Here is an 11,965-nt window from a genome sequence, read left to right as displayed (position 1 = left end):
TACCCACACAAAAACCGATGCACTATAAGAGGGCTTTTATAAATCACTCTACAGGAAGATAAGAGGGTGATGAGCAAGACACCACTGTCACAGTGGTACTAACATTATTAATGTAAGCTGCACCAAAGGATGAGTGCTGCATAACTGGAGAGTAACACAATACTCAACTGCCGCTCATATTTCTCAGCCCAGTTATATTGCACATGTGGTATCGCAGGTCTTCTCCAGGGCTGATGTGAGGCTGACAACCCTCGTTTCACTCCTGCAGCAAGGACGACGACAAAGCAGAAGCAGAGCCCACTTCCTCATACACTTACTTGCTTTTCAAGTTCCAAGTGCCTAAGCAGTAAAGGCTAGAGGAGACGTAGCGAAGAAGCAGCACTTGTTCTCTCCCAGAATTGCCTGGGATTCAGAAAACCTCATTCCTCACCTAAAAATTTTAATATTGCCATCATGCTTTTTTGGTATTTATGTACCAAAACATCCAAAAGATTGCAAACCATTAATAACTGAACATGCATAATCATACAGAGTGCTAATAACCTGAGAAAGCTGATCCAAGTGAGCTCATCGGTACCACTGCAGGCTTCTGCAATCATCCAGGATGAGTATCCACAGCACAGCACTGGCAGGGCACATGGCTCTGCTGCCCACACATGGCTACGGGCTGCAGCCACAGAAACACAGGTGCTATCAAACCGATGCAAGAATGCACGTTAGCTTGGATCTTATGTGCAGAAAATGCTCTATTAGGCAGACAGATTTCCCTATCCCAACACCCTGAATAATGTATGGCTAAGATGTCTGTTAAAGACTAAAGGGAAGAGAAAGACGCACAAGAACAACTTCAAGTTTACCATTTAAATACTGTACATCAACTGTTTACTAAGAGTCTTTGGATGGAAAATGTTTTCACAACGGTACATCAGTGATGTACATAAATTCATGATACAAACAAACAAGACCTGAAATGATTTGACAACTCATCACAGCATATCATCTGGGAACAGAACTACTATTTCCCCATTTCAAATGCAAGGTGCAACTTCTGCAGTAAACATTTTGTTATTAAAAATCTCCATATGCTCATTTTCTCAAGTCTGTAGTTCTACACCAGCAAGTCACGAAATATCAAGTGTTTGATTTTTCAAAAAGATCTGTGGTTGCTGAGCACTTCAAGGTGGTGGGGGGGGAAAGGAGACAGGGACAGAGGAAGTCTTTGTTAGCTCTGGGTTTCAATTCAGACATCTCTGGCTCGTGGTTCAATCAGACCATGCTCTTTTGCATTAGTCAGGGAAGACAAAAGGATAAGCTCTTTAAAAGGTCTAAGTATCTTCAATGAATTTTTCTAGATTTAAAAGAGAAATCTACATTTTTTCAGGCATATAGTTCCTCCTCTGGTTAAAAAAAATTAAAAAAAAAAAAAGCAGGCCACGTTTCTTCAAAAATTCCCCTTGCCCTTCACGAAAGGTTTTATTCTTTGGAGCAGAGAAACTGATGCACTTCTTTCAGTGTCGCTTGCATGTCCTCATATTCTGCAAATTTGCAAGCATCCTCCAGCTTCAGCCACCGGAAAGCCTGGTGCTCCTCCGAGAGTTTGATTGCTGTGTTACAGTCCTTCACTTCTGCCAGCCAGTAAATGACTGTCTTAGGTTTGCCACGGACAGGATAGTGCAGTTCTTTCTTGTACCCCTCTATGAGGGTGAGCTGACTGGCCTGAAGACCAGCCTCCTCCTGTGTTTCCCGGAAGGCTGTCTGCAGGTCATCCTCTCCTGGGTCCACGTGGCCTGTCAAGAAGGTGAAAAAGTCTCTGAGAAGGAAACTCAGGTTTTCTTTATTTGGTTGACAACTAGGAAACACTGGGAGTCAGAGATGAGAGTACACTGCAGCTGATACAGAATCAAATGGAAACTGGAGAGCAGAAATTGCTTTTCCAACCTTTGCGCCTTGTCTTTGTCTCATGCTTTTAGGATCATTGTCTATCCACATGTTCTGAAACCCACAGTGGCCTGTCAGCACTAGACATCTTTTCTTCCCAGACCTTCTCTCCTCTTCTGGAGCACTCTGCACCCATAATGTTCCTTCTTAGATCATACTGAGGACTAGGTACCTCATGAATGTTTTTCCTTTATCCAGTTAGAGGGGAGACTGCTCATCTGAAAGAGTTAGTCCTCTCTCAACCCTTCCCTCCCGCAGAAGCTTGAGGCTCAATTCTGCAAAACTTTTACTCATTCCCACAGCCCAGAAACAACGGGACTAGGGACCAACACATGCCATTTAAGAGGTGGGTTTCAGTTAGGGGTATTTTTATCTCTCTCCCATATTTCCCTCTGAAACACAGCAAGCCTATAAGCTAGACCTTTCACCAGCTGCGTAGTTCTTCTAGGACACATCATTTATTTTACATTGCTTAGAATGAAAGGTGCCATTACAAACAACGGATAAATATAACACATCCCCAGCTGTTTGTACTTTTGTTGAGAAATGTCAGATTTGGTTTTCTCATGAAAGCTCGAGACCAGAACATAAATAGAACAAGCCAAGCAAGATCTCAAAAAAAGCAACACAGCAGGAGCTGGGAGGCTTCAAGAGGGAAAAAAGTTAAGCTTTATTTTGCCCCTCGTGTCACTCTATTTTCTTCATAGCTGGCTGCAAATAACCATAATTTCGTCACAGAGATTAATCTTTCCTGAGGTGCCAGGTACCCAAAGCAACCCTTTAGTACCAGAACTGGGGCATGTGGGGAGCTCATTTGCTTTCCCAACAGGTCTCACTCACTTCTTTGTCTGCATATCTTACAACATCACATCATCTCAAATGTAAAATACACTTCTATCTCAAGTGGCAACTGTGCAAAAAAACAGCATCTGATGTTGCATTTGATGTCTTGGATATTTGAGATCAAATACACAGAGGCTTTAACTAAAAATATTTTCCCCCTGATTCTCAGTGCTGCAAGTCAAGCTACCTCCTTTTTGACGAAGTATGCATTTCCATAGCTAGGACCTTTACTAATAGTTGAGAAACAGAATCCACTTGGCCTTGTACAGCTGGATTACTCTTACAGTACCCACAGCAAAAACCCACAGGACATCCATGAACAGTAAGTAACCACTATTTTTTATGATAGTCATGATCCATAGTCACCAAATGTGCAATGCGTGGAGGTAGCGATAAAGCCGAAGGGCTGAGATTCAGTTTCAACTCAAAGGACACCAGTGCAAACTCCTGCTCTCCAGCAGAGCAAAGACAACCACCTCACCCCGCTGTTGATAACCTCAAGTCTAAGCTCAGTAAGTTTCCAACTTCGTGCAACACAGTTTACCTACTGGGAAGAAAAAGGACTGCTGGCAGCACCTCATACCACAGCTTCCAGACCCTCCTGCACTAATGCAATTCCAATACCCTGAGGAGGAAAATGAACACCGCATCCCCTTCCCACCAGCCTCGGCTAGTGCAAAGTCACAGTTCTAGGAGTAGAGATGATGAAGCTATGTTGGGGGACGCAAGCAAGTCCAGTTTAATCCTGTAAGGGTTTCAGCTGCTTAGGGAACTTGTAAAATATCAATGTACAGCTGTAGACATAAATTGCTTTTTGTGTGCTCTTGAAGAGACGATTACATCTCATTCTGCCTCGGGACACATTAAGCCTATGTGTACATCATATACAAGTTACATTACTGCACCACACAACCTGAGGCTGCCTTTGAAGACAACTCATACCACAGAGAATATATAATGTAATAGCTCCCCATTATTTATTGCCCCTGAATCTGTACCAAGCTACTATTAAAGGCTGCTATCAGATTGTGGCTTTTGTATGTGGCTTTTGATCTATAACACCTTAAACAATATGTTGAGGGAGGTGATTCTGCACCTCTACTCTGCTCTGGTGAGACCCCACCTGCAGTACTGCGTCCAACTCTGGAGCCACCAGCACAGGAAAGACATGGACTTCTTGGAGAGGGTACAGAGGAGGCCACAAAAATGATCAGAGGGATGGAACTCCTAACTTACGAGGACAGGCTGAGAGAGCTGAGGTTGTTCAGCAAGGAGAAGAAAAGGCTCTGGGGAGACCTTCTTTTGCCCTTTCAATACTCCAAGGGTGCTTGGAAGAAAGATGGGGACAGACTTTTCAATAGGGCCTGCAGCGATAGGACAAGGGGTAACGGTTTTATACAAAGAGAGGGTGGGTTCAGACTAGAAACAAGGAAGCCATGTTTTACCATAAGGCTGGTGAGACACCAGCACAGGTTGCCCAGAGAGGCGGCAGATGTCCCATCCCAGGAAACATACCAGGTCAGGTGGGAGGGGGCTCTGGGCAACCAGATCTAGTTGAAGATGGCCCTGCTCATTGCTGGGGGGTTGGACGAGATGAACTTGAAAGGTCCTGCCCACCTCAAACCATTCTATGATTCTATGATTTTGAGTGGGTGAGACCTATGCCTATGAGTCATTTCACTCCCTACTGAAATGCATACGAGTCATTTCAACCACTTGTCCAAAATTACTGTGTTCCCAGTGAACCTTTCCACATGCCTTCTCCTCCTGCAACAACCAATCATGTCCCAGCACATGTTTTTTAGCTTTCCAGTAGGCTGCAAACTCTAATCCCTTAGGCTTTTGGTAAAACGGACAAAGGCGAAGGTTTGGAAAGTTTTGTTCTTTCCCTTAATAGGAGAACATAGTTGATACTCTTACAAGCGTTTTTTCCAATTTGCAAATTCCTGTTTACAAACTGCTCCTGTCCTGTGCTTTAAGAGTACCACATTTTACAAAACAAGAAGTAAAAACTAGCAGGAAGAAATCTCAGAGGGTCAAAACCAGCATATAAGAAGATCTACAAGGAAGCTGAAGTACTTCTTTGCTGTGCTTTTCCTGTTATCAGGGCTGCGACTATGTACTAACACTGGCTTTACAGACAAGGTGTTGCTATATGTCTTGGGACCTCACTGAAGAGTGAGGGTGGCTTAGGTGAAGATGGATAACCAGGTTACTTTTCCCAGCTGTCGCTTTCATCTCTGCTGCATTAGGTATGCGCTCTTCATCAATCATCTCCTAAACTTAAAAAAATTCCTCCATCTTTGAAGGAAGGCATTTTAAAGTAAATTATCACCTATTTCAGTTTGCCTTCTAATGTTGCGCTGCAAACTGTAATGCTTCTGATTACGCATGGGCCAAACAACCATGCATCTGGCAGAGGGTCAGACCTGGGCGAGAGGGTAAAACTTCTGTAGCTACCTAATTTCAGTTGTCTGTTCAATGTCTACCAGAAACATCAGATATCTGAGAAGCAGGATTGGGTGACCTGCCCCCAGCCCCAATCAGTCGTGCCCAACAGTTTGTACATATACTTACAAAGTATATATACAATACAAGCATTTATACAATACTTGCAAAGAATTTCAGCCCACTCTGCTGCACAAGCAGCATGATCAGTGGCTACTGTCAACTGATTAACTGCCCCACAAAGCTGAGCTTAGCAGTGTTCAGCCAAAGTTCAGTCTCTAATCTCACTCACTCTCGACACAAATGACCCTGAAGCATGTTATCAGAACAAACGTCACCTTTGGGTGGCGTCCAGTGATGGGTCCCATAGGATGTCTGAAGGAGGAGGTATTCAATACTGTCAGTGACCTTAGAAGGTGGTGCTGACTGCAGCCTCCTGAAGATGATCAAGCCACAAGCTCTCACAGCCATGTCCCTCTGTTAAATGCAAGGAGAGCTGTGGAAAAGCAAAGAGGATCAAGCAGGAACAACATACAACATGGAGCTCAAACAAACCAGTTGTATTTAGCCAGGAAACGTATCTCAGTGTGAGCTAAAAGTCATCCATCCCTTTGTAGTTACTACAAAATTAAACTGCATCTTATTAGCTAACTTTGAATTGTAAAAAATTTAGTCCTTTCCTTTTAAAACAAGGAAACAGGCTTTTAAAAAATAAGTTACCAAGAAGCATGAAATATGACCTGCATGACATTTCTTTGCTGCCAATATATTAAACACCACACTGTAGGGACAAAAAAAAAGATAAAGCAAAAGGAAAGCCAGTGATTAACACTCTGAAGCTTTTACACTGCAAAAATCCAAAGACTGTGCAAAGATAATACCTCAAAATTACTGGAAGTGGCACACAGAAATCATTGCCTGAGACTGATTCCCTGCAGCAGAGAACTCAAAATGCCAGTGGCAGAACTGAGAAAAAGAACGCCAAAGGACTGGCTGTCTGTTTTCTGGTCTATACACAGGGCTGTTAAAACAAAACTAAAAGCTTCCTGGCATATGTGTTAAGCACTGATTTGATGTAAATAGAAAGGAACATACCTCTTAAGAGACAAATATTGTTATCAATAAGCTATGCAGCTAGGAAAACTGGTCCTACACAGAAAAACAGAGAAAGCAATGGAGATGAGAAATCTATGTTAAAGAAACCAGCAGTTCCCAGTTCCAGGCAGAGCTCTGCATTTTGACCGAGCTGCACACTTCAGTGAGTAATCCCTTCACACAACACTCGTTCTCCCTGGCACGCCCAGTGCGGCATGGCGACACCTCCACACTGGGAAACCACAGAACAGAGTGCTTCACCGCCAACCAAGCCCCAGGATGGCGTTCAGCCCTCTTGGTTAACCCCTCTTTAACCGCCTCAATTAGTTTCTGATCAGCCATGCCGAAGATAACCCCCCCGAAACACAGCAACCAACCCAGGCTGGTTTGGGGCCCGGCGGCCCGCCCAAGGCGGGAGGCCAGCACCACCTCCCGTGCGCCCCTGGAAACACCGCCCTCCGACGGCTTGGAAGGGCAAACCTCTCCAAGGGCCGCCATGTCCCAGCGGCTCCCGGACACCCCTGCCCCGCCGCCGCCCCGCTCCCCTTCCCTCCCTCCCTCCCTCCCTCCCTCCCGCCTTGCGCGGCACCCCAGGGCCGCTCCCAGACGGTAGGGCCCCGCCATCCCCCGGCAGCAGGCTGAGGCGGGGGGTACCAGTTCTGGCAGCCCCGGGAGAGGGCGTTGCCATGGCGACGGGACGGGACGGGACGGGACGGGACGGGACGGGACGGGACGGGACGGGACGGGACGGGACGGGACGGGACACTGTGGGAGCCGGAGGTGCAAAGCCCCGGTCACCTCCCCTCCAGCCACCCCTCACCTTCTCTTCCGGGATGGAGATTAGGCGGGGCGCGGAGCATGACTGAAGGCAGCCTCGATCAATCACAAGCAGCGGCAGGCTCGGGCGGTAGCGCCTCCCTACCATTCTCTTCTCTCCTGCCCTTCCTCTTGTCTCCGCCCACTTCCGGGCGCGAAGCTCGACGATTGGTTAGTCCCGCGCCGGGTCACGCCCCATCCGCGCCTCTTCCTCGCCCCTATTCGCTGGCGGACGGGCGCGAGGGTTTGAAGCGGGAAAAGCGTTGTTGCCATGGAGACGCGGCCTAGTCGCTGCTGCCGAGCAGCGCCGCGGCCGGTGAGTGGTAGCGGGGGCCGCGGGGGGGGGGGGGGGCCTGCCGTGAGGTGAAGGGGATGGTGGCACCGAGGGAGGGGGGGAGATGTCCCGCCCTTCCCCAGGCGGCGGGGCAGCGCCGCAACTTCCCTCAGAAACCGTGTGGGAACAGCTAGGGGAAGGATGGGAGGAGAGCCCCCACAGAGGGCTGGGTACGAGGCCCCTTCTTCCGTAGGGTGAAGCTGTAAGATTCCTGAGTTTGGGACTAAATTAACTGAGGGAAGCTATAAATCCCCACAGGGCTAAATTCAGTGACCGTGTCGCCCCTCAGCCTAATTCCAGATGCGCGGTGGTTTGTTTTGATACAGTTATAAAATAAATATTCAAAGACATTTGGTGAATCTTACTGGCAGGAGAAGCCGGGACACAATTTTCAAATAATCAGCATCCTAATATAACTTGTAGGTTATTTTCTTAGCGTGCAGTTGAATATTAGACACTTCCCTTTCCATGCAGCTGTTGTTCTAAGCAGTTGTCGGGGATCAGCTGTAGGACGGAGTCTCTTCTGCTGAGGTCACCAGACTATACTTAGTATGTAGGGATGATTATAAAAAATAGCAGTCTCTTGTGAATTGAAAAATATTCTGTTGGAAAACAAAATAAAAAAAAACGCAAACATTTAGTTGTTGTTTTTAAGTCTGCCTGAAAGAGCAATGAAATGGAATTGTAGTTTTGGTTACAAACTCTGTGTTAGATATGTCAGCAGCAAAGGAAGTGGGAGTGTTGCCGCAGGGAGAAGACCTGCATCATGGTCCAACTGCAAAATTGTGGTCAGTTAACATTAAAAGTATTCCCTCCTCTCCAATTACATTTACTGTACAGAAACTATAGGTAGCTATCTATTGATAGTATTCATCTTCATTCCTCGGATCCTCAAAACAGGCTGCTACGATACTTGTCCCAGTGAGCCACAGAATGTTTAATACCATGTTGTGTACGTGCACGGGGAGTTGTAATCCTATGATCTTACAAAGGGATCTGCTGCAACGTCAAGCATTGTTTCATAGATCCCTACCTACTGCATGAAACTAAAATTACAAGCTTGTATTACAGCACATATTATCTCTTATTACCAAGCTTGTGCTTATAAAAGTTCAACCGCGCCCTGACCCCGTTCTTCACAGGAATACCCTAGTTTTGAAGGAATGGGGTCAGAATGATTAATGGCAAAGCACTTTGTGTGGTGATCTGGAAAAGCAAATTAGCCATTCACATCTGGAGGGCTAAATCAGATTCGGCTTTGGATCACAGTTTAAAAAGGGCTTAATGTTTAGATGAATAAGAAATAAAGATGGATGACTGGTGACGTGAGTTAATGTCTTCTTTTTCGCTATTGTAGGTTTGTTCTAGTCTTCTGCTTCTATTCGTCAAAAAACAGCAAACACTTTTGGATGGACAGAGCCTGCGCTGAAAACTTGTTTGAGGTAACGTGGTTACAAGTGTAAGGAGTACAGTACACTGCTATAGTCATAGTCAGGGAAGGAAGCACATCTGCCTGCTACATGCATTTACAAATTTTGTAAGTTCTTAACTTTTATTTTTATAAGGTACCTGTAAAGCAAAATCATTTACATAACACAAAGCAATAGGCAGGAAAACAAGGTGCTGTTTGGTTTTGTACACTGATTAACGATTACTACGTTTATCAGGTACCCTTGAAAATTGTTCCTAATAAAATTATTTCATTATCAGACCAGAGTTTATGATTCAGAATTATTATCTCTAGATTATTTGCAGGATTAAATGTATAGCTGCATTAGTTTGCATTTGTAGGAGTGCCACATCAGATTTCTTCACTTTGCCATGACTTAACTTTCCTGGTTTAATATACAGATATAGTGATATCTGTGTCATGTCTCTGTGGTGACGCTCAGGATTATCAGTGGAAGTCAGCTAAAATTATCAGGTAAATATGATTGAGCTACAGTGGGACAATAGGGCATTGTGTTATTCAAGTGAGCGGTGCGCTGAGATCTTTAATATATCAGAGGTTAATAAGGATCAAGATATAGTGGTCTAAGGCTGCTTTGTTCTTAAAATAGCCTATGTAGGGATTTTACGTGATTTATTTTATGCACAGTGACTGACACTTGCTGAGTGAGTATCTTTGAAGGCCAGCCTTTTTTCTACTTTGAAAAGTGCATTGAGAATGAAAAGATTTGTGTAAGAGTTAATTAATAAATAAAAGCACTTTAAAATGGAGGATCAGCTCCTAGAGCATAATTTTGTGGTAAGTTAATTTCCTTCAGAAATACATAAAATGTAGCCGCTTGTTTATACTATTTATGCCTGACTTTTCTTTTTTTTCCCCAGCTTTATGACCTTTAAAAATCCTCTATTACTGAAACAGAGGAGGATGTCTGTGATGACAAACTGCGTTCTTAGTCTGTGCTTTGACTTGGTCCCTTTATATAAAATTCTAATGCTTTTTAACAATAAGTACTTACCCATTACCAGCATCTGGCAGCCTTTTAAGATCTTTGTAAAACTTCTTTGCATAAGAAATGAGTTGTAGAGAACTCAGGTTTGCCACATAAAGATGATGGGTTGACTGGTCCCTTGTTCAGACATCTCATGTGTTTCAGCAATAACTGTTCCACCATCACTGCTGGCTTGTGTGTTAGTAGGTAAAGGTGCTCTGGACTTCATTGACTTCACTGTTTCACTGACCCCCTTCAGCACCTTTTTGTCACTGGTGTGAGAAGAAGGTGAAAATTTCAAAGTGAAGCTGAGTCCTTCTGCCAGATAAAATGAGAAGGGCAACCACTGAACAGCGAAGAATTATAAGGGATGTTGTAATAGAGATGGAGTGAAGAGTAGTTCTTAGGCCTGGGAGTATCTGGCCTTATAACTGAGTGCTCACGGAGAATTGTACCTCTGTACTGTATTCTTTCTCAAACCTATGTTTTATCCAACCATTTGAAGAAGTCTTAGGCTTTTGTCTCAATCCTCTTTTTGGTGAAGCCACCCTTGGCTTTGCAGGAAACAAGACCTGGGCTTTGGTATGAAACTACTACACTGAAGAATGTTGTATTTTTCTGCCTCAAGACACAATGTTCTCTCAGGTCAACAAACAAAATTAGATCGTGACAATAACTGAGGGAACGCTGACTGTTATTTATTGCAAAAAAGTAGAAGTCTTCTCTTTTTTTTTGCCAGAAGATGGCATTATCATTAACAGTTTAGGAATCTTGAAAACCTACCAATACTACTCTTATTTCTTTACAAAGCCAGTTTATTTTGAAGAATTGTGTACCTGTTTTAGAAACAGTGTCTTCAGACAGAAAGGATTGCACAGTGTTGGACAAATTAAGGTATTATTTTAATAAGGAGAAAGGTGCTCCTTTCTTTTAGAGCATCGCCAATTATAAAGCTGGAAGGTTTGCACTGACAGCTGCAATTTCCCCTAAATTCTCTTGCTTATGAAACAGAACAAATATTTTAGGAAATTGTCTACTCTTGAGTTTTAAAGTAACCAGAAATGCTGGAATCCATCACCATGATATTTGCTTAATTTTTTTCCATGGTTAATTAATTTGTTACTTTATTACTGAGTGTTCAGTTTTCCTAGGTTGTGAAGTTGCTGTTCTATGGGTGGAGAGACACTGGAACTGTCTCCTTAAACCACTTAGATCCAGTATGATTTATTATATCTGGGGAAGCAGGAGCAGTTATATTACCTCCCAGGCCAGCTCTCATTAAGAAGCCATTTAGTTGCTTTCACATGGCACAGAGCCTTAGCCAATAAGCCATGCAGAGCTGCTTACATGTCTCAGTACTAACCTTCTCGTATGTTCCACAGTACCTATATTACTTGGATTTTCCGTATTTTGAGAAACTTAGTCCTTGTTACCCCAGTTAATAGAAACTTGTCTGTACAGTCATTTCTAGCTGTTTAAATATATTTTGTTTAATTCTTAATTGGAACCTTGGCCTCAAAATTCTTAGTTCTCTCCTCTTGTATGCTGCTTTTGTTTTGGGAAGTGCCTCAATTTTTTTTCCTTTTTATCCTCTCTTCTCTCTCCTGTGCTAAACATCATCATTCAAACAGAAGTTATCACCAAATTAGATCTTGCACTAGTCTTTGGCTACTCTGTGTTTAACTTAAGTGTATATAAAGATGTAAGTGTATATAGGATACAGAATGAGAATAGATTAAATGAATTTGCTGGATTGTTTTAATATTTAACAGATTCTTAGTACTTTGAGATTGGTGTCTCAGCTGTGTGTTCTAGCTGCTCCTTTCATCAAACAAAAGAAATTTCCCGTAGCTGTGCATACAGACAGTTACACAGGTCCTATACTGGTTTTATATTTTAAGCTACCTTATGTAAGATAGGCATTTTTTCAAAAACATAACCCTTCTTAAAATGAAGTCTGAAGTTCGTGTGGAATTTTATTTGTTAAAGAAGTTGGCAAATTGTGAACGCTTGTGAAAACCCTTGCACGTGTGTCATAATTATCCTCTGTGAT

General features: G+C 43.6%; 2 protein-coding genes across 7 annotated transcripts in view; one reads left to right on the top strand and one right to left on the bottom strand.

Moving 5' to 3' along the window:
• Positions 1-730: 730 nt before the first annotated feature.
• NUDT2 (nudix hydrolase 2) lies at positions 731-7,280 on the bottom strand. Of its 6 annotated transcripts, none has more exons than XM_074570017.1 (4): positions 7,145-7,280; positions 6,325-6,378; positions 5,568-5,725; positions 731-1,787 (listed from the first exon to the last, which is right to left on the bottom strand). In XM_074570017.1, exons 3-4 carry the CDS (start codon positions 5,698-5,700, stop codon positions 1,474-1,476), a joined length of 447 nt encoding a protein of 148 aa, XP_074426118.1. In that variant the 5' UTR covers positions 5,701-5,725; positions 6,325-6,378; positions 7,145-7,280; the 3' UTR covers positions 731-1,473. The 6 variants fall into 6 exon arrangements, with proteins under 6 accessions (XP_074426118.1, XP_074426119.1, XP_074426123.1 ...); XM_074570018.1 differs by having other exon boundaries at positions 849-1,787; positions 6,979-7,154; XM_074570022.1 differs by having other exon boundaries at positions 856-1,787; positions 5,568-5,706; positions 7,145-7,159.
• Positions 7,281-7,391: 111 nt separating this feature from the next.
• KIF24 (kinesin family member 24) overlaps positions 7,392-11,965 on the top strand; it is a 32,555-nt gene continuing 27,981 nt past the window's right edge. Inside the window, exons 1-2 of the mRNA XM_074569631.1 lie at positions 7,392-7,456; positions 8,832-8,916. The gene's annotated coding sequence lies outside the window, so the exon portion shown is untranslated. The remainder of the gene's footprint in view (positions 7,457-8,831; positions 8,917-11,965) is intronic.

The sequence above is a fragment of the Larus michahellis genome, chromosome Z (assembly GCF_964199755.1).
Source record: "Larus michahellis chromosome Z, bLarMic1.1, whole genome shotgun sequence".
In the NCBI taxonomy this organism is placed as follows: Eukaryota; Metazoa; Chordata; class Aves; order Charadriiformes; family Laridae; genus Larus; species Larus michahellis.
This window is presented reverse-complemented; position numbering and strand designations above follow the sequence as displayed.

Bases quoted from the DNA above. Each gene is read 5' to 3' on its own strand.
- NUDT2 (XM_074570017.1), bottom strand. From the start codon at position 5,700: ATGGCTGTGAGAGCTTGTGGCTTGATCATCTTCAGGAGGCTGCAGTCA. The intron at 1,788-5,567 runs GTGACGTTTGTT...CCTTCTTGACAG, and splicing joins TCACTGGACGCCACCCAAAG to GCCACGTGGACCCAGGAGAG.